The sequence below is a fragment of the Rhinopithecus roxellana genome, chromosome 2 (genome assembly GCF_007565055.1).
Source record: "Rhinopithecus roxellana isolate Shanxi Qingling chromosome 2, ASM756505v1, whole genome shotgun sequence".
Lineage (NCBI taxonomy): Eukaryota > Metazoa > Chordata > Mammalia > Primates > Cercopithecidae > Rhinopithecus > Rhinopithecus roxellana.
This window is the reverse complement of record NC_044550.1, coordinates 36373510-36400018: the sequence shown is the minus strand read 5'-3', so window position 1 is coordinate 36400018 and position 26509 is coordinate 36373510. Positions and strand designations below refer to the sequence as shown.

The 26509-nt window shown below is 43.5% G+C and overlaps 1 protein-coding gene across 1 annotated transcript; it reads right to left on the bottom strand.

Moving 5' to 3' along the window:
* Window positions 1-21289: 21289 nt before the first annotated feature.
* Window positions 21290-25276, bottom strand: SOWAHB (sosondowah ankyrin repeat domain family member B). The gene has a single exon (XM_010361875.2). It carries the CDS (start codon window positions 24982-24984, stop codon window positions 22603-22605), a length of 2382 nt encoding a protein of 793 aa, XP_010360177.1. The 5' UTR covers window positions 24985-25276; the 3' UTR covers window positions 21290-22602.
* Between the last annotated feature and the right edge of the window lie 1233 nt (window positions 25277-26509).

Below are 26509 nucleotides of genomic sequence, written 5' to 3'. Positions count from 1 at the left end.
GCAGGGATTTCTCTCCCAAAGATGCCCCAGAGGTGAGAAAGTAGGATACCCGCACATTCCATATGTTCACGATGCTAGGGTTAGCCAAATAAATATCCAAATGCTTGTGGAATCTCTGCTGGAAGGCAAAGGAAATCTTTGTTGGAAGCTTTCACCTAATTCTAAAGAGAATTTTATTCCATTTGTACCAAGGCCTGAGTTCTACTTCTCCATGAGACATTTAACTAAGGCACAAAAATTTCTCAAGAATCCAAGTCACTCATAAAGAAATGCTTGTACAAAAATAAGTAAATAAAATAAAATAAAACAAATTGCTTCAGTAAAACCTGTCTTTAACTGCTGTGTTGCTGCTGCTGCTGTTACACTGTATAATTTAACTCCTTCCTTCATTCTTTCTCATTTTTTTTTTTTTTTTTTTGCCACTGGCTAATGTTTGGTGTCAAGATAAGTATCCCCCTTTTCCCTGCCCAAGAGGCACCTCTACAAAATTGGTGGGGAAGGGGAGAATTGAGGGAAGGAGGCCATGGGCAACAGACTATAGGGAAGGAGGAGCCTTTGGAATACCACCAGCAGAGGAGACAGGGCTCAAGGTTCCCTTTTAAAACTGCAGTGGCTGCCAGGATATACCTCTTAGATGGCACTTACACCTTTATTTACCGCGCTGGGAAATACCCTGCCCATGGCTATCTTCAGTCAGCTCTGAAACCTTCCCTGTTGCCAGGAACCAGCTTCTGCCTAGTAACAGGCCATTTGAGGTTCCCATTGGCTGGGACTAACCCTATTTAATATTAAAGAGAATATCTCCTTATTACATTGAATAATTAACTATAGCAGCCTGGGCAACATAGAGAGATCCTGACTCTATAAAACAAAAAATAAAAATATCTGGGTGTAGTGGTGCACGCCTGTGGTCCCAGCTACTCCAGAGTCTGAGGTAGGAGGATGGCTTGAGCCTGTGAGTTCTAGGCTGCAGTGAACCGTGATTGTGCCACTGCACTCTAGCCTGGGCAACGGAGTGAGACCCTGTCTCAAAAAAAAATTTAACTATTAGGAGCCATTTAGATTAGATGTGGTTCAAGGAAGGGATAGTTACATTTTTAAAAAATTTTTGTTTGAAATAATTTCAAACAAAAAACTTGGAAGAACTGTGCAAAGAACCCCTGTTTACTTTTTGCTCCTATTCTTCAAGTGTTAACATTTTACCACCTTTGCTCTGTATTTCTCTTTCTATTTCTTTTTTTATTGATAGGCTTTAAGAACAGCTGTAGATTTACAGAAAAATTGAGCAGCTAAGTACATAAGGTTCAAACACAACCCCCCTCCCCAGTTTCCCCTATTAGTAACATCTTACGACGTGAGTATAGTACCTTTTTTACAACTAATGAACCATTATTGATACATTGTTATTAACTAAAATCCATAGCTTGTTCAGATGTCCTTAGTTTTTACCTAATGTCCTTTTTCTCTTCCCCCATCCCATCCAAGATACCACACTTATCATGTCTCTTTGGGTTCCTTTTGGCTGTGACAGTTTGTCAGAACTTCCTTGATTTGATGAACTCGGCCAGCTTTTAAAAAATTATTTTTATTTTTATATATTTTTTAGAGATGGAGTTTTACTATGTTGCCCAGGCTGGAGTACAGTGGATTTTCACAGGCATGATCATAGCTCACTGCATCCTTGAACTCCTGGACTCACACAATGCTCCTACCTCAGCTTCCCAAGTAGCTGGGACAACAGGTGCAAGCTACCACACCTGGCTATTGTTGGTTTTTAGGAGTACTGGTCAGGTATGTAGTAGAATGCCCCTGTATTAGAATTTGGTGTTTTTCTCATAATTAGACTGGATCACAGCAGTAAAGTACCATTCTCATCATATCACATCAAGGGTACATACTATCAAGATGACTTTTCACTCCCATGGAAAAAAATTTAATAAATAAATAACAGATGACTTTTCACTGCTGATATGGACCTTAATCATTTGGCTGATGTAGCATCTGTCTAGTTTCCCTACTGTAAAGTTACTCTTTCCCTCTTTTCCATGCTGTCCTCTTTGAATGGAAGTTACTGTGTATAGCCCACACTTAAGGAGCAAAGAATTACGCTCCACCTTAAGGGTGGAGCATCTATATAATTAATTTGAATTATTCCGCAGAGAAGATTGGTCTCTTCTCTTCATTTATTAATTTATTCAACTAGTTATTTATAGTGACATGGTCTCCTGGATATTTATTTTATGCTTTGAGTTATAATCCAACGTTATTTTATTTTGCTTGCTCAAATTCTTCCAGTTTTGCCCATTGATTTAACATAATTTTTAATCCATTAAAAAATTAGTATTAGGCTGGGTGCATGGCTCATACCTGTAATTCTAGTGCTTTGGGAGGCTGAGGCAGGAGAATCACTTGAGCCCAAGAATTTGAAGTTACAGTGAGCTATAATCGCACCATTGCACTCCAGCCTGGGCAACAGAGTGAGACCCTATCTTAAAAAATATATATATAATCGGAGATATGAAAACTAATTTTTTGAGACATAGTCTTACTCTGTTGCCCAGGTTGGAGTGGAGTAGTGCGATCTCAGCTCACTGTAACCTCCAACGCCGGGGTTCAAGCGATTCTTCTGCCTCAGCCTCCCAAATAGCTGGGATTACAGGCACATGCCACCACGCCCGACTAATTTTTTGTACTTTTTAGTAGAGATGGGGTTTCAACGTGTTAGCTAGGACTGGTGTCAATCTCCTGACCTTGTGATCTGCCCGTCTTGGCCTCCCAAAGTGCTGGGATTACATGTGTGAGCCACCGCCCCTGGCCGAAAACTATTAATAGAAGCATTTCTCCTTTTGTATACAAGTTTTAAAAATCTATCTGTGATTATGTGAAATTTATTTTATATCAAATTAAAAAAAATAGGTCGAAGATTCCCACGGCCCAAAGTTGAAAAGAGGCAGAGAGGTGTATGGTGAAAAGTAGCCTCCCCATGCTGATCACATTCAACTTGTTACTCTCCCTGGGAAATACCAGCATAGCAGTTTACTGTATTTCCTTCTTAGAGATTTGTTTCATATCGAGAAATACATATACTTTCCCTTTTTTCTTCCTCTCACTTTTATATAAATAGTATACATATCATGACAAACCTGGCTTGTTTGTCCATATCTTGAGAGATTGTTCCATATCAATATTTGAAACTAACTCATTCTTCTTCTTCTTTTTTTTTTTTTTTTTTTTTGAGACGGAGTCTCGTTCTGTCGCCCAGGCTGGAGTGCAGTGGCCGGATCTCAGCTCACCGCAAGCTCCGCCTCCCGGGTTCACGCCATTCTCCTGCCTCAGCCTCCCAAGTAGCTGGGACTACAGGCGCCCGCCACCTCGCCCGGCTAGTTTTTTGTATTTTTAGTAGAGACGGGGTTTCACCGTGTTAGCCAGGATGGTCTCGAGCTCCTGACCTCGTGATCCACCCGTCTCGGCCTCCCAAAGTGCTGGGATTATAAGCTTGAGCCACCGCGCCTGGCCTACCTCATTCTTCTTTATGGCCAGAAGGTATTTTATTGTATTGATCTCTTCCTGATTCTCATTAGCGTTTATGTCTTTTCCAATAAAACAATGCTGGAATGAAAAGACTTCTACTTATGCAATTTGGTACCTGCGCATATCTCTGTAGGATAAATTCCCAGAAGAGGAATTTCTTGGTGAAAGGGTTTTATGACAACCTGACTTGTAGGTAAATCAAGTATACATAATGTAGGTTTGAGGTGCTTGAAATTAGGCTTTCCCTACTTAGGCCAGGAGGGGCTGCTAAGAACCCTTCAAGGACGATGCAGGTTGGAACTCCAGGCATAGCATTTTGGAACATCGTATAACCCCAGCAAGGAGTCGGGTAGATAGGGCAGGGTAGTAGAGTTCAGTGAATGGTCCTTAACATTTCTAACACTAGAAAATGATGAATTAATGGGTATCTGTTCTGTTCCCTTCTGGCTTCTTTTATTATTATTATTATTTTATTTATCCATAAGTTATTGGGGTACAGGTGGTATTTGATTACATGAGTAAGTTCTTTAGTGGTGATTTGTGAGATCCTGGTGCACACATCATCTAAGCAGTATACACTGCACCATATTTGTAGTCTTCTATCCCTCACCTCTCTCTCACTCTTCCCCCCAAGTCCCCAAAGTCCACTGTATCATTCTTATGCCTTTGCAGTCTTCACAGCTTAGCTCCCACATATCAGTGAGAACATACAATGTTTTGTTTTCCACTTCCAGAGTTACTTCACTTGGTATAATAGTCTCCAATCTCATCCAGGTCATTGCAAATGCTGTTGATTCATTCCTTTTTATGGCTGCATAGTATTCCATTGTATATATACACCACAGGTTTTTTATCTACTTGTTGATTGATGGTAATTTGGGTTGGTTCCACAATTTTGCAATTGTGAATTGTGCTGCTATAAACATGCATGTGCAAGTGCCTTTTTTGAATAATACCTTCTTTTCCTCTGGGTAGATACCCAGTAGTGGGATTGCTGGATCAAATGGTAGTTCTACTTTTAATTCTTTAAGAAATCTCCACACTGTTTTCCATAGAGGCTGTACTAGTTTACATTCCCACCAGCAGTGTAGAAGTGTTCCCTGATCGCTGCATCCACGCCAACATCTACCATTTTTTAATTTTTTGATTATGGACATTCTTGCAGAAATGAGGTGGTATTGCAATGTGGTTTTGGTTTGTATTTCCCTGATCATTAGTGATGTTGAGAATTTTTTCATGTTTTTTGGCCATTGCGTATCTTCTTTTGAGAACTGTCTATTCATGTCCTTAGCCCACTTTTTGATGGGATTGTTTTTTCTTACTGATTTGTTTGAGTTAGCTGTAGATTCTAGAAGATTAGTCCTTTGTCAGATGTATAGATTGTGAAGATTTTCTCCCACTCTGTGGGTTGTCTGTTTACTCTGCTGACTGTTCCTTTTGCTGCGCAAAAGCTCTTTAGTTTAATTAGGTCCCAGCTATCTATCTTTGTTTTTTTTGTACTTGCTTTTGGGTTTTTGGTCATGAAAGCCTTGCCTACTGGCTTATTTCAATATCACCAGATGCACATTTAGCCTAGTCAATAAAGAATTTGTAAGACATTATTACCAAGTAAAATATTTTTCAGGATCCTTATAAAGTGAATAATTGGTGTGGATATACCTAGCATCCAATAAGCAACGCTTTCTAATCTTTAAATAGTAAGGCCAAAAAAAAATTTTAATACTCAGTGTGATGGTTAATGTTGAGTGTCAACTCGATTGGACTGAAAGGTGCAAAGTATTGTTCCGAGGTCTGTGAGAGTGTCTGTGAGGGTGTTGACAAAGGAGATTAACATTTGAGTCAGTGGACTGGGAGAGGCAGACCCATCCTCAATCTGGATGGGTATCATCTAATCAGCTGCCATTGTGCCTAGAATACAGCAGGCAGAAGAAAGTGGAATGAGCAGACTCGCTGAGTCTTCCCACCTTTGTCTTTCTCCCATACTAGATGCTTCCTGCCCTCAAACATCAGATTCCAAGTTCTGCAGCTTTGGGAGTCTTGGACTTATACCAGTGATCTGCCAGGGGCTCTTGGGCCTTTGGCCACAGACTGAAGGCTGTGCTGTTGGCTTCCCTACTTTTGAGGTTTTGGGACTTGGACTGGCTTCCTTGCTCCTCAGCTTGCAGACAGCCTGTTGTAGGACTTCACCTTGTGATTGTGTGAGTCAGTACTCCTTAGTAAACTCCCCTTCATATATACATCTATCCTATTAGTTCTCTCCCTCTAGGGAACCCTAATACACTCAGTATGTTACCTTGAATTACATGACATGAGGCAGTCTTGATTCTTGTAACTGGTTTCTATTTGTAACCTAAAGCCAACAGAGGCTGAGTTTATATATAGAGGTCCATTAAGAAAACAGCATTGGAGATGTGCTTTTGGATAAGTCTGAGTGATTAAAGTGGATTTATTGCTATGCCCTTGACATTTTACTGCCAGAGATTCTACCATTTTACCTGGTTTCTGTACCAGTATTTTTGAAGTTTTATCCTTGGCAACTCCATTCTATTCCTGATCTCCTCTTCTTCCCGAACTCCTACTTTGCCCATGCTGCCTGTATCCTACTTCCTTAGTCACCTACCTCCAAGTATCCAATCACAACCCGTCCTCTTGTTTGTCACTCTGCCAAATGAGAGGAAATCTTGTTTTCAGGCAGATAAAGGATTATTTGAAGGGATATGCCAAACAATTTGTCATATGTTCCTTTCTTTTTAATAATATGACTCCATACATCATTAATGATAGACCAAGAAAACAAACCCAAATGAGACTGTCAGGAAAGTGGCTCTTCTACAAGTGCTACACACTTCTAGTTAGTAACGAAACATCAGCCAGACCAGACACAAAGAAAGGTCAAGAGAGGCTGATTTTTCCACTGTTGTTTATTTGAATTAGTACATGAGATGGTTTCGCAATGTGTTCACAAGTCTTTGATACTCCTTTCAAGAGCTGGAGCTTCTTCTCCTCCACTTGAATGTGGGTTGGATTAATGAGTCACAGAAGTGATTGCGTGTGACTTCCACGACTACATTATAGAAGATGCCATGGCTTCCTCCTTGCTCTTTTGCTTGGATCATTTCTGAGGGAAGCCAGCTGCCAAGACACTAAATGGTGAGGACATTCAATCAGCCCTCTAGAGGGGAACTAAGGCCTTTACCAAGAGCCATGTGGGTGAGCCATCTGAGAACCACACTTCAGACCCAGGCAAGCGTTCAGATGACTGCAGCCATGACTGACGTCTTGACTACCACCTCACGAGAGTCCCTGAGCCAAAACTGCTCAGCTAAGCTGTTCCTGACTTATAGAAACTATGAGATGATAAGTGTTTCACTGTTTTTTTTTTTTTTTTTTTTTCCTGAGATGGAGTCTCGCTCTGTCCCCCAGGCTGGAGTGCAGTGGCGCGATCTCAGCTCACTGCAACCTCCACCTCCCTGGTTCAAGCAATTCTCCTGCCTCAGCCTCCTGAGTAGCTGAGACTACAGGCGGGTGCCACCACGTCCAGCTAATTTTTGAATTTTTAGTAGAAACGGGGTTTCACAGTGTTGGCCAGGCTGGTCTCGAACTCCTGACCTCATGATCCACCCGCCTCGGCCTCCCAAAGTGCTGGGAGGCCACTGCGCCCAGCCGTGTCTCACTTTTTTTTTTTTAAACTGTGAAGCTCTGAGGTAATTTGTTACATGGCAATAAATAACTAGTAATTACAATATTACATTTATGGTGTGTGGCAGTAAGGACTTTAAAAAAATACAACAAGGCCGGGCGCGGTGGCTCAAACCTGTAATCCCAGCACTTTGGGAGGCCGAGACGGGCGGATCACAAGGTCAGGAGATAGAGACCATCCTGGCTAACATGGTGAAACCCCGTCTCTACTAAAAAATACAAAAAACTAGCCGGGCGAGGTGGCGGGCACCTGTAGTCCCAGCTACTCGGGAGGCTGAGGCAGGAGAATGGTGTGAACCCGGGAGACGGAGCTTGCAGTGAGCTGAGATCCGGCCACTGCACTCCAGCCTGGGCGACAGAGCGAGACTCCGTCTCAAAAAAAAAAAAAAAAAAAAAAATACAACAAGACAGTTTCACTAGAAACAAATAGATATGCAACTCAATGTAAAAGCTGCTCTGCATACCCATTAAAATGAGCAAATAACATAAAACCCACTCTTAGTATGGCTTTAAGGAGACATACTTGCTGGTGGCACTTTAACATGATTGAATTTTTCCAAAGTACAAGTTGGTAAATGTAACAAAAGCTGTAAAACTGCAGCTGGGAAAATAGTCAAGAAATAAAAGAACCTCGTAATTATTTTTACAAGATATTTATATCTTCTTGCTGCTATTGTAATTTGAGGAAAAAAAGATATATCAGTACTATAGCATTTGTAATAGTGAGAAATGACTCAATGTCAAAGAGTAAAGAAATAGCTAAACAAACTACAATATATTAATCACGGTAGACCTTCTGGCTATAAAAAATGTAAAAAAGGAAAATTATTTTAATATATGGGATATGCTGTTAAAAAATAGTAGAAGGTAAAATAAAATATGCATGCTGATTAGACTTATGCAATCAAAAGTTAAAAGGGAACATATGGGATTGGAAATGGTTAAAATCTGATACTCATTAGGTTATATCCTCTGAGAAAATGTTTGAATTGCTAAAAAAAAATTTATTGAAAAGTAAAACTAGCACCAATCTTCATGTTCAGACAATACTTTAAAAGATCTGTATGACCGGAAAAAAAAAAATGTGTATTTTAGATTTCTATGTTTCCTTCCCTAGCCTTATGTTAAATAAAGTACTTCTAATATAGTCTCTCCTTAGCTTTCAAGAAGAGTAAAAGTACTGGTAGATCTAGACCCTTTTATGGTGCAATTAAGCATAGTAAACATTCCTAAATCATAACTGGCCCACACCTGTCTCAATGTCTCCTTTGCCCCACAAACAAACAGAAAAGCTACAGGTGAGAGATGGTTGGTCACAGCTGGGAGTTCCCTCTTGTCTTCCTGCTATGGGTGGGAACAGGCAACCAGTTTCCTGGAGGAGGAGCCGCCTGCCTGAAAAGTCATGCACCCAGAACACTGGACAAAGAAGCTGGTTAAAAACAAAAGAAAATTTATGGCTTCAAGTCAAATGAATGCTAATAATGATTTTTAAAATAATTTAAAACTTAACTCATTTAGGACCTTGCCCTTAGACTGCAGAGAAGGGAAATGGCATTGAAGCAAAAGCCTGGTCTACAAATAATTTCTCAGCTGCTCCACTTTTAGTCATCTAAAGACCTAAACTTTATCCGGAACTCAGTATAGAATTCCAGTTCAAAAGGAAAAAAAAAAAATAGTGATATATCAAACAATCAAATAGGTTGGCAACTATGTACAAGATGTTTTGGTTTTGTTATAAGTTTTGAAAGTGTATATATACAACAAAATATTATCAGTGAGTGCTCAAGGTAGCAAAATTAGGGACAGATTTTTTCTTCTTTTTCTTTATCTGTGTTATTGATTTTTCTTTACAATGAACATGTATTAGTTGTATAACTATAAAATTCTTCAAGATGCAAAAATAGATGTAAAATTTGTAAAAACACAACCTTTATCAGCTGACTTTAGTTTTGTGCATCCAAAATACAATAAGCACAAAGCACTTAAGAATCTTTCATTGTTTTTTGAGACACATAAATTACTTGTGTTTAGTGCTGAGTATATTTCATTGTAGTTTTTAAATTTTCTTACAACTATTCATCACGTAAAACATATGTGAGAAATTCCTTTCAACTCAAATAATTTGTTGATCAAAATAATCCATTTCCTAAACCTATCAGATAACGGCAGTATTTACGTGGTACCTTCTCACAACACAAAATACTTATTTACTTCTCCCCATATTAGCTTTCTATTTCCTTTTAGGAAACACCAACCGTCCATAACTTCCATCATAAGCCAGTATCTAAATGCTGTGGCTTTCAATTTATAAGGAATAAGGATTTTCTTTTACTCAATTCAAATGAATAAAGACATAAGGAGTTTTGAACCTGAGGAAGTACCTCACAAAAGCCTCCAAAACTGAATTTGAGTCAGAAATGTAGCATAATAACAGGGAAAACATTACTAAGGGCAGCCTGAAGAGCCCTGCCTGTGTCCAGAATGCTGAGATCACCAGTTGATACTACTCCACCTGCTGTGCCATTCTGCTTCTCCAGGTGGCCTCGAGGAAGCTTTTAGCAGGAAAACCCAAGAGACCGCAAGAAGAGACCACAGGTGACACAAACAAGGATATAAGGTTATGGTCAGGTGACACCTAATATAACTTCTGCATACCGATGTTTTTGTCTTTGCCCTGTGTCCAGGGGATTAATCCTTTTCCCTTCTCAAAGAATCACAGGCTGTTTGCAGGATTCAGAATTTTAGTGGTCTCAGAGTTAGCGGCCACATGCAGATGCTTTCCTTTACTGAAAATCTAAGAGACATCTTAAATACATCTTATGGTATAAGAGTATAGCTACAATTCAATTCTTTATTATCTATGCTACAGTATATGTGTGTGTTTGGAGGCAGGGGGTGTGTGGGTGGGTAGAATGGAGTGATATAAAATATCAGTAACACTTGACATGGTTTGGCTGTGTGTCCCCATACAAATTTCATCTCGAATTGTAATCCCCATGTGTTGGAGGAGGGGCCCGATGGGAAGTGATTGAATCATGGGGGTGGACTTTCCGGTTGCTGTTTTCATGATAGTGAGTTTTCACCAGATCTGATGGTTTAAAAGTGTATGGCACTTCCTCTCTCTCCCTCTCTCCTGCTCTGCCATGGTTAAGATGTGTTTGTTTCCCCTTTGCCTTCCACCATGATTTTAAGTTTCCTGAGGCCTCCCAGCCATGCTTACTATACAGCCTGCAGAACTGTGAATCAATTAAATCTCTTTTATTCATAAATTACCCAGTCTCAGGTAGTTCTTTATAGCAGTGTGAGAACGGACTAATACAACACTGATGATCAAAACCTCAAATAATTCAAAGATTCTAACAAGTAGCAAGTAAACTTGAGTTTCAACCCCTTTGTGAGTTCCTGATTGAATTTTACAATTAGCTAATAAGAACAAAGATCAGAAGAGAAAATGCTGGTGTAAGATCATCCATAATAGATACACCGCTCCTGAAAGATATGTGTATACCAAAAATTTGAAAAGTAGTTCTAGGACTCAGCTTTCCCAAGAATTTATGATGGGTATCGGGAATCTTGCCCAAGAAATCCAGGGCAATATTTTGTGATCTTTCCATAATTCATGGAAAGAGCCTCCACAGATAGGTTAATTACATATTTCTATGAAACATTATTAGTTAATATGCCCCCCTAGGAGTCCAGAGTTAAAGTCATTATTGTGAGAATATATGGCCTACAGATAAAGCAAAATCAGCCTTCTGTTCTCCCCCAGCCCCATTTACAGCTACTCATTAGTAATATTGTGTATTTTAGCACTGTCTGCCCTGAAGATCTGAGGCTGATCTGATACTATTGGTATGTTTTTCTCTTTCCTCCTCTCTCCTTTCCACAGAAAAATCAAGGTTCACAGAGGTTTTATACTTTCCATATAACCTATTAGGGTCAAACTAGGTGGAAAACTAAGAACATCCACTCAACATGCAAACACTGCAAAGGCATGGCTATTCCTGTGGCCCTTTCCAGGAAGAAAAATCCATGTGACTCTCCCTGGACCATTAGTGCTGGCAAAGCTATCAGCACAGAATACTCATTTTGCTCACTTTTAAAAGTCAGTTTTAATCAGAAAGTCTGAATACTGTACTCTGATCTGAACACCCTTATGTGATTCACTAAGTCTTGAGAAGTTCTTGGTCCTCAAATAACTAAGAAAATGGGACTATTTCTGGCCCATTAGCAGGGTCATAGAATGAAATCCTTGTCTTACCCCTACCATGACTGGCCCATTCTCTTAGGCAGTGAGACCCATTGTGGGATGGTGGCATGTCACCTGGTTCACAGTATTTATGTCCCTGAAGTGTTTCCCTAGTTGACACCAAAGGATAAGAATTCACTAGAAGCTAATTGTATTTTGGGACACAAACAGCAAAAACCTTCAAATCCTGTAAGATTAATAATTGTAGTTTTCAAAAAGTGATGGTACAGAAATACCTGTTAGTAGTTGCTAGATTTGGGAGTGTTCACCGTTCTAAAAAGGAGACAAGGAAAGGAAAAAGAGAAGGAAAGAAAGAAAAGAGAGTACATGGAAGAACTAGACACTTTCAAAATAGTCCTGGCTTTGGCCCCAATAGGCATTTGAAAAATACTTCTCCTTACTTGTCTTGGTATTTTCTTTTTAAATTGAGAACTAATTTACATACAGTAAGGCCTTCACAAAACACACAAGTCTTAAAAGTAGAAAAGAGAGGGCATGATCAGGCTGCACAGACCAGATGCTGAAGTGCTGAGCAGGAAATGGCAGTAGTGGCCACACCAACCAGGGTAGCATGAGAAGCATTGGGCTCCTGCAGCCTACCCTAAGGGAGGTGCATTCCTGTCAGCCTCTAGTGGCCTTCACCATGTGCTGGCACCTGCTGTGCACCAGTCCACCCATCCAAGCTGTTGCCAAGGAGCTTTTCCTGAGTGAAATCGAGAAGGAAGCACAACAAAGGTTCTTGCCCACAGCTCTCCCCATCCCTCTGCCTACTGACCCCCACTGGTGCTTCCCTGTGTGGCCCTGCATGTTGTGTGCCTGTCCTCTTGGTAACTGTGGGCAATAAATTATCTTTTCAGTTGTACAATACTTGTTTCCTGACCTGTTGGCCTTACTATACCTCAAATTTTATGTCAACCCACAATATTTAGACCAGCATGAATGACAGGACATTTTGGACACATAAGAGTGAACAAATGAAGAACATATGAACTGTGCACCTTTTCCCAATGTTCTTAACAAGTTTTGTACGTTAAAGCATAAGAGTTTCTTTCAGGTTATGGGAAAGGCTAGTGGCTGTTGGATGGGATCCACTGAAGGCAAAGACTTCACTGTGATGAGGGAGCCCTGCGTCAGGTTTCCTGTAGCCCAGGATTCAGTACCAGGCCATGGTATCATCAAATTGTTGTTCTAACAAGGACTGGATGTGGTCTGCCTCATATCCCACGGACACCATGAGTTCTGTCTTTCAGGAGTCCTGGTGATCAGAGAGTAGCTCCTGGAATGGCTTTCAGTGTCTCCTCCTGACCAGTGTTGATCCATAGGTGTTCCATGATGTGGTCTAGCATAGGCCTCTCCCTGCGGTCAAAAATAGGTTTATGAAGCTCTCTGGAAATGAAGAGTGAAGAGTGGGATCTTGTACAATTGTTCACAAAGTATCAGCTTCCTCAGCTCCACAAAGTCTGCCCAATAAATGGCAGGCCCTGGTTACCGTGGTATAAAGAATGACTTTCCAGCTCCACATGTCCACTGGGGCCCATCATATGTTTGGCCATGGAAGAGTTCAGGACCGCATAAGAGGGACTACCACCGAAGGTGCCCAGCTTCTGGCCTACAGTGAACCTGGCATCAAATCCAAAGGCTGTTATTTTTATGTTGTGATGGACCACAGGGAAATTCTTGGGCTTCAGGTCCCTATGGATATCCCCCTTCTGTTGTACTAGAGGGTACTAGAGGGCTGATACTATCTGCTGGAATTTGCTTTAGACCTCTTCCGCCTTCATGTAACCCTACTCTAGGATGTAGTGGACCAGCTCTGCTCTGCTGGCATACTCCATGGCTAAGAACAAAGTGTCTGTGGTGTGGAAAGAGCTTGATGACCTTGGGGTCATCTAGACTCTAGAGGGAGGAGGAGTTCTGCTGCCCTTTTGGGATGACCACAGCCACCTGGGTCCCAGTGAGAAGGCACTTGGTGAACTTCATTCACCTTGGTGAAGCTGTCCTGGCTGACGATCTCGAGGAGCCTATAATGATCAGTAAGGTTCTCCTCATCAGCAGAGATGGTCGTAAAGCCCTGCCGCATGGTAAACTTCTAGCTACAAATCCTAACCAGGAATACTAACCAAGAATGCTACCTATAAAAACGTTGCTAACTGTGAAAACGAAAGAGCACAGCTGGAGTTGCTCTGCAGACTTTTGTGTGTAACCTGTGGGTCACTCCAGTGCCAGTGACTATGTGCCCGGCCAACTTCACCTGGTCTGTAGCTGGGTGCTGGATAATGGCACCAGGAACCACCTCTGCCAACCTCTTGGCTCTGCTTACTTCCCTCTATGTTGGTGTCATTCTTGGGTGGGCTTTCCCTTCACAGTGACAAGATGGCACCAACCACTCCAGCAACCTAACAGAAATTAAGCTTCTCTTCACCCAGGGTTCCAACCTGGAGATCTGACCTTCTGCACGGGATTGGTTACGTGCCCAGACCTCAGCCAATCACTATGGCTGAAGAGAATGGGCTCTGCTGATTGGCCAGGTCGAGGTCATGTGGCCTCTATCTCCAAGGGAACTAGGGAGCCGCTCACCTGCTTCCAGTGGGAGAGGGTGTGACACCTAAGAGAGCAGGTTCAGGGTCGAGCCTCAGTCCTCTGTTCATTTCCTGGATATGCCTGCTCACGTCTTCCCACGCCACTGTCTTCTGTGTACACAAGAACCCATGGCAGCATTTTTTCCCCTCTCCTGCCGCCTCCTCCACAGGCCCCATTTCACGCCTAATACAAAGGAGCAGGGCTTCCTGCTTGAAGGTAGGATTTGGGGTTCACTCCCAGCTTCAAGGCCTGCTGCTGTGTCCTGTTGTAATCAGCCAGTCAGTGAGCACCTACCATGTGCCAAACCCTTCTAGGTGCTGATCCAGGGATCAACAGGACTGATGACATTGCTGTCCTCAAGGAGCTGACACTGCAGCGTGAGTGGGCACATTCAGAGGACAAATTCCGATCAGTGTTCCCTCTTCCAGCACACATTCACTGAGGTCCTACTGCATGCTCCAGACGTGGAAGCACAGCAGGGAGTGAAGCAGGCAGAGGTCTCCAATCTTGTGGGATGATAGCCTAGCGGGGGAGACAGAGAAAACAAAAGTAAAACATAAACAAAGCTAATTAACCTGAGCCCAGGTCATCAATCTGTTGAATTCAGCAAATTGTATTCCAGTGATTCAATATGGAAACAGAGGCCCTGGCTAAGTGGTGGCTCATTCTTGGAGACCCAGTTCAGATGTCACCTTCTTTATGAGGCCCTGCTGGATCCTCACCACTCCCCCAGGCCCTTTTGCCTAATTTGGGATCCCTCAGTGCTGTGATCACACTTTGAAGTCCTCTCTAACCTGTGAGTTGTGTGAGGACGCTGAGGTAGACGCAGAAAGGGGCTCAGAATGTGATGATAAGTAAAATCTGAATAAATGAAAGGATCAACCCCCACCCCCCACCCCCACCCCCAAAAAAGTAGAAAATAGGAGTCAAGCTTGGTAGCTAGAGATCAGGAAGTGTTATTTTCACATCATGAAGGAGGAATAGTCAGATCAATACTTTTTAATCCAACTCAGTGACTTCATTGTGACCAAATTTAGTAGAAATTTGATAAAGTTTACTTCATGGTTCCATTTAGATTTTTCCAATTCATGAGTGATAGTGGCATTACATACACACACACACACACACACACACACACACACCCCTCACCTCTCCATAAGCCTGATTCCTTCATAGCTCTGTCTGAGTTTCAGTTCCGGACAACATCAGAGCTTCTAACTTGACTGGAATTAGTTTATGTAACTTCAATTGGACATAATTCTGTTTAATGACATAATAGCTAATGATTGTTACACACAAAAGATAGTTAAATAGTTTTTTTCATTTGAAGTGAGAAACCCAGACATCTTTCTTGTATGGAAGCATACTGAAAATTATTTAGCTGTATCAATAAATTTTTAGCAGCACCTTTTTAATCAACTAGATTTCTTTGCTTTCTGCATAGATGGAAATTTAAGTGGACTGTATATTTTGAATGGTGTTAAAATTAATAATACCAAATGTTTACTGAGGATCTACTATGTGCCAGACACTTTCTATGAACTTTGTTCAGGTATAAATTCATTTTATCCTCTCAGAAAACCCATTTTCTATTGCTATTATTTCCATCTTACAAATGACAAAACTAAGAAGTTGAAGGTCTTGTCCAAATCAGGACAGGAGCCAGGCAATCTAGCTTCATTGCCATGAGCTTTAGTACTTACATTATCCAATCTTTCATTAAGCATTTTAAATTTGTTTTGATGTTGACAAACCCAAGTGTACACAGCAGCACTGCTATGCAAAACAGCTTGTACAGAGATTGAATTTACACTCTGGATTCAGTGCCACCATGAACTTAGATGGTCATGACAGGAATGAAGTAATTTGATTACAAAACCAGGCCAGACATGATGGCTCACACCTGTAATCCAACACTTTAGGAGGCCGAGGCAGGTGGATCTCTTGAGGCCAAGAGTTTGAAACCAGTCTGGTGAACATGGCAAAGCCCCATCTCTACTAAAAATACAAAAATTAGGCCAGGCACAATGGCTCACGCCTGTAATCTCAGCACTTTGGGAGGCTGAGGCGGGCGGATCACCTAAGGTCAGGAGTTTGAGATCAGCCTGGCCAACATGGTGAAACCCCATATCTACTAAAAATACTAAAATTAGGGCTGGGTGTGGTGGCTCACGCCTGTAATCCTAGCACTTTGGGAGGTTGAGGCGGGTGGATCACCAGAGGTCAGGAGTTGGAGATCAGCCTGGCCAACATGGTGACACCCTGTCTCTACTAAAAATACAAAAAATTAGCTGGGCCTGTAATCCCAGCTACTTGGAAGGCTGAGGCAGGAGAATCACTTGAACCTGGGAGGCGGAGGTTGCAGGGAGCCTGAGCAACGAGCAAAACTCCATCTCAAAAAACAAAAAACAAAAACAAACAAACAAAACCTAAAATTAGTTGGATGTGGTGGCACACGCCTGTAATCCCAGCTAATCTAGAGGCTGAGACAGGGGAATAGCTTGAACTATAGGTTGCAGTGAGCCAAGATTGCACTCAAGCCTGGGCAATAGAGCAAGACTCTGTCTCAAAAAATATTAAAAAAAAAAAAAAAAAAATTAGCCAGGTGTGGTGGCTCACACTTATAATCCCAGTTACTAAGGGGGCTGAGGCATGAGAATTGTTGGACCCAGAATGTGGAGGTTGCAGTGAGTCGAGATCATGCCACTGCACTCCAGCCTGGGCAACTGAGCGAGACTTTGCCAAAAAAAAAAAAGGAAAAAAAAAATTGACGAAACCAGGGTATTTTGAGGGTGAGAGGAAATGGAGAAACTCTTTTACATCTTACCTAATTCTCAATTCTTATCAACTAAATCAGCCCCACCAACAAAGTTTTTTTTCCTCACTGTATACATCCAATCCAATAGGATAACACCTTATTGAGTCAACATTCCTGATGTTCCCAATATGAAATTAAGATAATACAATAGTTTTACTGATCTCTGCTTCTAGTTTATCTTCTTTACTGCAGCAAGAAGAATCTTTGTTTCACCCCAGCTTATATGTCACTCTCCTGCATTAAATCTTCAATGGCTTCCTATTGCCTGGATCAGTGGCTCTCAGATTTATACAGGAACTTAATATGGTGATAGTTGCATAAGTGTGATTATACTAAAAATCATTGAATTGTACGTTTAAAATAGGTGAATTATATTGTATGCGTAAAGTTACTTTTTAAAAATGTACAGGGGGAGCTGGACATGATGGCTCACATCTGTAATCCCAGCACTTTGGGAGGCTGAGGCTGGAGGATTGCTTAAGCTCAGGAGTTCATGACCAGCTTGGGCAACATACTGAGACTTCATCTCTACAAAAAAATAAAAAAATTAGCTGGGTGCAGCGGTGTGTGCCTATAGTTCCAGCTACTCCAGAAGCTGAGGTGGGAGGATGGCTTGAGTCTGGGAGGTCAAGACTGCAGTGAGTTGAGATTGCGTCACTGCACTCCAGCCTGGGTGGCGGCAGGACACTATGTCTCAACAACAACAGAAAAGATGTACAGGTGCCAGGTGTGGTGGCTCACACATGTAATCTCAGTGCTTTGCAAAGCTGAGACCAGGAGTTTGAGACTCAGCCTGGGCAACATAGCCTGGGTAACAAAGAGACCTTGTCTCTAAAAAAAAAAAACAAATAGCTGAGTGTGATGGTGTATACCTATAGTCCCAGCTACTAGAGAGGCTGAAGTGTGAGGATCTCTTGAGCCCACAACTTTGAAGTTACGGTAAGCTATGATGGCAACACTGCAGTCTAGCCTGGGTTACCAAGTGAGACCCTGCCTCAAAAAAACCCAAAAATGTATAGAGGAATCAAGGCACCTGGAATTCACAGCATGCTATGTGTAACACACTGAAATGTTGAACTATAAGCAATTTTACTATCATAAAATAAGACTATGGTATATATACTTAATATTTACAGTACATTTATTACATTAAAATTCACTGCTTTATGACTACAACAAAAAGCGTCGAGCAACTTTTGCATCCATCACTGAAGCGAGAGTGGCCAAAGTGAAATTCAATGCTTTCGTGACTTCTAACTGAAAGCAAGAACTGCAAAAGGCATTTCAATGCACTTTCCTACATTTGCAAGGAGATTATGTCTTCCCCTCTTTCCAAAGAGCTAAGACAGAAGTATGATGTTTGATCCATGACCATCCGGAGGATGATGAAGTTCAGACTGTGCAAAGACATTATAAAGGTCAGCAAATTGGCAACGTACTCAAGGTTTGCAGGAAGAAAGATGTCATCTACACTGAATGAGTGCAGCAGCAAAAGGCTAATGGTACAACTGTCCATGTAGGCATTCACCCCAGAAAAGTGGTTATCACTAGGCTAAAAGTAGACAAAGACCATAAAAAAATCCATGAACAGAAAGTCAAATCTCGCCAAGTAGGAAAGAAAAAGGGCAAATACAAGAAAGAAACAATTGAGAAGATACAGGAATAAACGAATCTATATACAAGCTTTCATACGACTGCTAAAATGAAAAAAAAAGTGTTGAGCTAAGCTTATCAACAGTTTCTAATGTTTGCTTTTAAAATGAAATTGGCATGTTAACTTACTTTGTTGCTTACCACCATGTGCTAGCAAATAAGCATTAGCCACACTGAAGACCTAAGAAAATTTTGAAAGAGGAACTTTAAGCACATTTAATCTAATACTTTGATATATTTTTTGTCTTCAAATTAAGACTTCAGGAAAACATCTTGATTTGGAATAACACTAAGTTTTTCTGGGAGGAGTTTTTGCAATCCTTGGCTTCCTAGAAAATGCCTGTATTTCCTGAGGTCAAAAAGACCCTTCTTTCAACCTAGTCCTAAATGACCTTTCCAGCTTCATTTCTTTCTGCACTGCCTCACTTCTGCCACATTATGTGGCTCAGTATCCTTCAAACCACTCTGTGGTTTTGGTCATGTCCCTTCCGAACTCTCCTGGGATATTCTTCCAGAACTCTTTCTCCACTTCACCCTTCAAAGCTTATCTAACTTCCTTTTTGCCTCCTGACTTCCCCAATCCAGAAAAGCATCATCAGAGCAGGAAATAGGTATATTCTACTAAATGTTGTATTTCCAGCATAACCAAAGAGACTGGCACATGGAAAATGCTTCATAAACGTCCCCTTCTCTGAATTCCCAGAGTCTTGACACACACACATATCTGTGCACTTACCTCACTGTGCTAGAAGCAATTTTCAGTGACCAAACCCTCACATCTCCTTCCCCAGTAGACTATAAGCTCTTGAAGGCAGGAATTTTGTCTTTATCACATAGTAGATGCTCCATAAATATCTGGAAATCTAGATGAATTGAAAACATATTCACTAATCTCCAGATGTTCAAAATCTTCGGGAATATTGAGACATACAATTTACTTGAATACTATGTGGCAAAAATTGTAAATGAGGTATGTACACAGTATTATAAGAATTCTGATGAAGGAGCTATACAGCTTCCACCTTGGAGGTGTTTGTCCTGGAATCTTCATATAGGCTATGACATTTGAACTACCCTTTGAGGAATAAGATTACCAGGAAAATAGCAAAAAGGGTTTTCTAAGTAAAAGAAATTCAGCACAAGACAGAAACTGAGAGTTTAGGGCCACCAGCATCCCAATAGGTCTGATGTAGCTTAAGTTTGGGGTTCATGGCAGGGAGTGGCTGGCAGAAAGCTGGGAAAGTATGCTAGTCCTGGCAGCCCTCCTGGCCTGGACTTTACAACATGAGTAAGAGGGTGTCAGGATCAGATCTGTATTTTAATCACCTCTCTACACCCTCTTCTCCCCTGACTCCTCCCCAACATACCATATTGACCATGTAAAAGAGTTGATCAGAGGCAGGTATGAGGGACATGATGAATCATCATAAGAATCAACTTGAGACTTAGGATTGTGTTCTAACCAGTGAACAATCAGCCACACTAGTGCTATGTAAATCACACACTGAAGCAGAAGTCAAGAATGTGGTAGAACTAACACAGCTGGTTTCTTGGGAAAGTTAGTATCATTCAATTAAAAGATTCCTGGCCTCTATGAAGCCCTACCTGATTTTCCTAGCCCAAAAGGATCTCTCTCTCTCTCTGTTTCTCTTTCTCTCTCTCTGTTTCTCTCTCTCTCTCTGTTTCTCCTTCTCTCTCTGTTTCTTTCTCTTTCTCTCCCTCTCTGTCTCCTGAAACAAGTGCTCTCTCCAGAGCATGTATTTTGTACTTACGACACTTTGAAAATTTTTTCTTGCATTGCTGCTGTTTGTCCTCATTTTCTCTTTGCCTCATTTTACAAGCTTATTTTCTGATATAATGCAGCTTTAAAAGACATCATGGGAGCAAGATAGGTACAGGTCAGGCACAGTGGCTCACGCCTGTAATCCCAGCACTTTGGGAATATTGAAACATACAACTTATCACTTAAGGTCAGGAGTTCGAGACCAGCCTGGCCAACATGGTGAAACCCCATCTATACCAAAAATACAAAAATTAGCCGGGAGTGGTGGTGGTTGCCTGTAATCCCAGCTACATGGGAGGCCGAGGCAGAAGAATTGCTTGAACCTGGGAGGCAAAGGTTGCAGTGAGCGGGGATCACATCACTGCTTTTCAGTCTGGGCAACTTTCAGCCTCAACTTTTTTTGAGACTCTGTCTCAAAAAAAAAAAAAAAAAAAAAAAAAAAGCTAGAGTGTAAAGCAATCATTAATAAATATTGTTAGATTTTAAATTTCAAGATGGGAGGGGTCATCTCCCACTCACCTTTATAAATCCCACAGCACTACACAAAACACATCTGTTGAATAAATTGATGTAGTAATAACAATATGCTAAAGTAAAAACAGTCATTGGATTTTTTAAAATGTTGACATTTTTTCCTTGAAATATCACTAGCTTACTAGTAGTTTACAATGTTTACTAGTTTACTAGAGTATTTGCATAGTTGTCTATCATGTATTCTTTCAAATTTTCATCTCTTCAAACTATGTCCCTTCTGTGGTTGCCATTTTTCTTGCTTTGATTTGACAAAGTTTCATCTCTTATATAGGTCTTTTGGGAAAAAAGCTCTTAGATTTATTTATTATGCTTATTTTTCTAGTAGAAGAGATATAATTATTTCAGCAAAATCATCAAGTAAAAAATCAAAGAAACAATAATATTTGGCATTCGCCGAGACACAATTTTGTAAAGAAGGAAACAGTAATCAGCATAAGTACAATAAATTATGAAGATGTATTGATCTTTTAATGGGGGAAAATAACCAGAAGAAACACAAAAAGACTTAAAATACAGCATCATTGCCACATCTCATGAAAACATTCCCATAAAAAATTAACAATTTCCACTTGAACATGTATTTCAGCCCTCTTTGAACTTATTCTGAAATCTTGATGTTCTACTGATGTTTATAGACTAGCCATTCTCTCACTCCATGAACTCACAAGTTATCAGTCCCTTCAAAAGCAATTAAAAAGGAGCACTTCATGTTAGATATAGAGTACTTAAAGGCTACTATTTAATCTTAATTGGCAACAAGTTTAGTGCAAATAAAATTATATTTAGCAGCTTAGATAGTCCTGGTAAGGATGCATTCTCTTAACCCTTGTTTCCTCAGAGTGAAGTCATTTCTCTCTTTTTATGAGTACAAATGTTGACCATTCAAACCTACTGAAAACTGGTAATGATAATTCTGTTTGCTACACAGGGAGTTTCCATGAAAGATGGTTTCAGTCACTATGCAAATGAGCCACATGGTTTTTACATTTGGAAAGTTCCCTTTGGGTTGATACAAAAAAGCAGGGCCTGAATGACAGTCATTCCTCATGGGAATGGAGTCCAAGTCATAACTGGATCTTACCCAACTTCTTTGTCTGATCAGTGAGGTACCCAAAGGAGGCATTAATCATTTTACCCATTAACCACCATGCAAGGAATTCAAAAGAAGACTTGGGAACAGGGCTGAGGAATCTCTCCAATCGAACTCTACTCTCCAGTAATAATTTTATTTCACTGATTTAAATGCCAAAAAAAAAAAAAGAAAAATAAAGCCATCTGATTTCAAACCTGGTGCTTCCCACTGTCAGCCAAGATTTATTCTTCAAATGAACAGAAGCCAGAGACCTAGCCAGAGAGGATTTTGCATGTGCTTCATCAATTCCTCGAATTGCTTCTCTTTTTGTTAGACATCTGTTCCCTCTCTAGCCAAGGCCTGGGACTCCTGCTTCGGGAAACAATATGGCTTACTGTGCCCAGATCCATGGTGGCAAGGGAAAAGTAAGAATGCCTCCTAGATATCAAGCACCTGGCCCTGCCCCTTGTCTAGGTTTCTCCAGTCAAGGACCTTCAGCTTTTAAAAAGCCTGGATGGCCCTCTTGAGGTCCAGGATGTAGTGACATAAGATCCAGGGAGGTCAATGCCATCTCACTCGACCATCCTCTTTACCAACTCTCAGCAGCTTTTCTATTCCCCCTGAATTATCTCACTGAGCAGGGTGAGGGTGTGCTGCCTGTGTGTTAGACAGAGAGACCCACCTCAGTCACTGTACTCTTCTCTTTCCCTTGGACTGGGGAATTTCTCATACTGGTTGGCCAGTTTCCACTTGTTGTGCTGACTTTTGAGTAGGGCAGCGAAGGAAGTCTTTCGGGTGACACTTCTAGATATTTCCTTGCTCTTGGCCTTTCTGGTTGGGGAAGAACTTCCAACTAAGGGATAGACAGGGAAAATGGGCTTGCCCCGAGGGGCTCCCAACAGCTGCCATATTTCCCCAGAGGTATTACTGGTTAGATACTGCCATGGCTTCTTCCCACTGCTGTCCCTGACATTTACCCGAGAAGCCAACCTTTGCACTAGCAATTTGATGACCCCCTGGTGGCCGTGAATGGCTGCAAGATGCAGCGGGGTATATCCACAACTGGACCTCACGTTTACATCAAGGACAATCCCTGCCTTCTTTGCTCCAGAGACCAAGTCCTGAAGAGCCCTGAGGTCCCCATGTTTGGCTATCCAGTGCAAGGCAGTGTACCCAGTCAGAAAGTCTTTGTGCAAGGCCAGTTGAGGGTCCTCCCAGAACAAAGTCCACACCTGAATCCAGGAGCCACTGGCAAGCTTCACAATCCACTCATGCTCCCTGGCATCTAGGGGAACCAGGGATGATTTGTGCTCAGAAGTTCTGTGGGGGGCCCAGGCTGCAGACCCTTCCCCAGTGGGGGCCCACAAGCTGTGTCGCCAACCCCGCTCAGCCACAACAGCCTTAACCTCTGCAAGTTTTGGTGATAAAGCTGCATCAACCCTTGGGCTGGGTGCTGTTCCTGCCTTGGAGGGCTTCCTGGATCGAGGTGGGCGCCGACTTCTTTTCAGCAAGCCCTCATCAAGGTACTCCTCATCAGAGGAGGACAATTTGGCTCTCCCTGCCAGAGAGCTCCTCCTGAGGGACCTCCTTAACTTAGGAACTGGCCAAGGTAAAGGCTCCAGGGGGTGACCTGCAAGGCCATTAGCCCCTGCAGGGACCTGCTGAGAGATGCGACCATCCCCTCTGTTTCTGAGGTCCTGAGGGCTCCAACTGGGGCTGCCCTCCTTCCAAGATACAGAAAGGCCCCCAGCTGGATTCCTGAGCTTCCCCCGAACTGGGGTTCCCAAGACAACCTGCAGCCCCTCTTCAGAAGCCCCTGGTGAGTCTTTGGGCCCGCTGCTGCTCTCCTCACTGCCATGACTCTCCTGGTCCACAAAGTCATCCAGATCTTGGAGGGACAGCTGACAACGAATGCTGCGAAAGACAGTCAATGAAGGGTTCCCCGGCCAGGATTCCCAGGGCTCATCCGGAACAACAGGAAAGAGAGAGTGCGAGGAAAGGCGGGGGTCTGGCGGCTCTGAGTTAGGCTCCGTGGAGCCGGGTTCCAAGGACAGCTGGAGGAAGTTGTCTGGCAGCACCGACCAGGCGCGGACAGGGCCCTGATCACCGGCCTCCGGCACCTGCGGGTGCCTGGCCACCCACTCTCGAGTGCGCTGCTGCTGCTGCTGCAGGGTCGAATAATGCAGAGAGTTGGGGGTCAGCAGCTCCGGCCGGTCTCCGCGTGGGGCGGGGTCGGGCAGGAGAGCAGGCGGTGAAGCCCGGCTCGTCGCAGCCTCGACGGTGGCGTGAGGCGAGCAATGCGTTGCAGGCACAGGCGCGGGCTCAGCCAGCGCGCCTTCTTCCGGCTCCCTGGAAGCCCCGCGGCCATCCTGGGCAGGCAGAGCCCGTGCAGGCTTCTCCTCTGCGGTGGCGGAGTCCGGGAGTGCGCCGAGCTCTCCCGGGAGCCCCGCCAGGTTGTTCTGGAGGCATTCCCAGCAGCAGCGGCCCTGTGTCTCCGCCGCCGCGCACCTCGCTCCCGCCTGGGCCCCTGCCGCTGCAGTTGCGGGCACCGGCGCCCTCTGTCCGGGACTGCCCTTCGATCCGCCGCCCTTCCCGGGTGCCGCGCTGGAGCCGCTGACCGGGAGTCCATTGCAAGCTGCGTCGGCGGCTCTGGCTGCTGCACCTGCTGGCTCCTCCTCCGGCTCCTTCTCGCGCCGCCGCCGCCTGGGCTGCTGCTGGGGCGACTGCCCCCGGCGCGCGCCTCGCGGGGAGCAGGGCGCAGCTCCCCCTGCACTGTGGGGGGCCGCGGGCGGCTCGCGGGGTCGCTGCAGCCCCTCCTCCCCTAAAAGGTCCCTGTACCTCCTCTTGAGCACCACGTACTTGGTGCCGTCGGGGTCCTGGCGCACTGCGGCGACCGAGTTGACGAAGCCCTTGAAGAGCTCGCGGCGGTGCTGGTGCTGGCTGGGGGACGCGTTAGGGTCTCGGAGAAAGCTCTTGAAGTGGCTCAGCAAGGCAGCGTTGGTCACGCGGCCCCCAGCCTGGCACAGAAAGTCCAGTAGTGCCTCCTGGCTCAGCTCTCGGGCCATCGCTGCCTTGTCCTCCGCCCCTGAGGTGTCTGCCTCTCGCCCTCCCGGGGCTCTCCCCAGCCAGAGGAAACCCTGGCCGGGCGAGTGTCACCTGCGCCCGGGGCGGCACTAGCCGCCCCCATCAGCAGCGGAGGCCAGCGCTGCCCACAGCCAGTGAGCGCGCCAGGAGGTCCGTGGGTCCCCTTCGGGTGGCCCCAGGGCTGAGTCCCCGCGGCAGTCTCAGTGAGAGAGGGCGGCTCCCAGGCCGCACCTGAGCGACTCTAGCCTCTCGCAACGAGTCCCCACCGCGAAAGTTCCCGGGATAGGGCCGAGTCGGTTTCACCTGCGCCCTGGCTGCGCCTCCTCCCTGGCTCTGGGGGAAGGGCCAGGCCCGCCTCCTCGTGTCCCTCCGCCCCCTGAGGACTCCCCCACCCCCCGCCACCCATCCCAGAAGAGTCAGACCGGAGAGACTACTGGTAGGTGAGGTTGGCGGCGAACCCAGCCGGCAGCAAACCGCTCTGCGGCCGGGGAAGTGGAAGGCAGGTAGGCGATCGGCCGTTCTTCTAAGTCTCCGCCACGCAGGAAACAAAAACGATAGAAGGTCCGTTCCTGTCCTCCGGTGCTTTGATGTGTTCAGGCTGAAGCCGAAGGGGGAGAAGGAGAAGCTGCAAGTTAACAGGCAATCTGACTTATATTTCTTTATTAACGCTGTAGAGGAGTATTTCAGATTTCTCGAGGCTGTATTGAGGTCTGCAAAACTCACTTTGCATCCAAACTAAATTTTTCTTAAGATGGAAATACTTTCTGGGCCGCTTCTCCGGCGCCCCCTCCTAGGGGTCCAAATACATCCAAGTCTATACTGAAAAAAGAAATCACTCTGAAAATTACTTCTGGCCAATACTGGTTTGGGCCTTTCCCCTTCATACTTGTCTCACATTAAGGTGCTGGAAAAATAAAATCACTTTGATAGCTTCTTGCCCCCGGCGGCTCAAATGAACTAGGAATTATGTCTCGCCAGTAAGGTATTTGATGTGTAGCATTAGTTTGCTTTTATTTATTCTAAAATTTGTGAACAGCAGATATTTGTAGTGTTTTGTGTTGGCTCGGTGAAGTCCTTCCTTTCAGAATGTAAGGTTCAAAATGCAGACTAGAGCTGTCTTTAACGGCACCTTTCCCCCTAACAGCTGGGATCCCTCTTCCTTTTTCTCTCTCCACATGTTGACCCTTTTGTCTTTGATGTGAGATCCTGGATGTCCCTCAGTATTTCTTATCAGTACTGTTGACATGCCTGAGATAGTTTTCACTGTCATTATCTCTACCTGTTTTAGTTCCAAGTCTTCTTTCATTCTTTTCTTTAACTTGGCCTTCCCATTTCTTTCTGTTACAAGACATCCTTGTTTACCTTCAGCCTCTGCTGACAGGAAATATGTCTATTTCTCAGATCCTCTTATGTCCACTGTATTTCCCATTCAAAAACCTTGATTTTCTCCTTCCCTGTAATTTGCCTCTTTTTTTTATGGACTCTTCTCATCTTTTCACTTCTATT

What these genes read in the sequence shown, in the direction of transcription:
- SOWAHB (XM_010361875.2), bottom strand. Translation starts at nt 24,984, where the DNA reads ATGGCCCGAGAGCTGAGCCAGGAGGCACTACTGGACTTTCTGTGCCAG.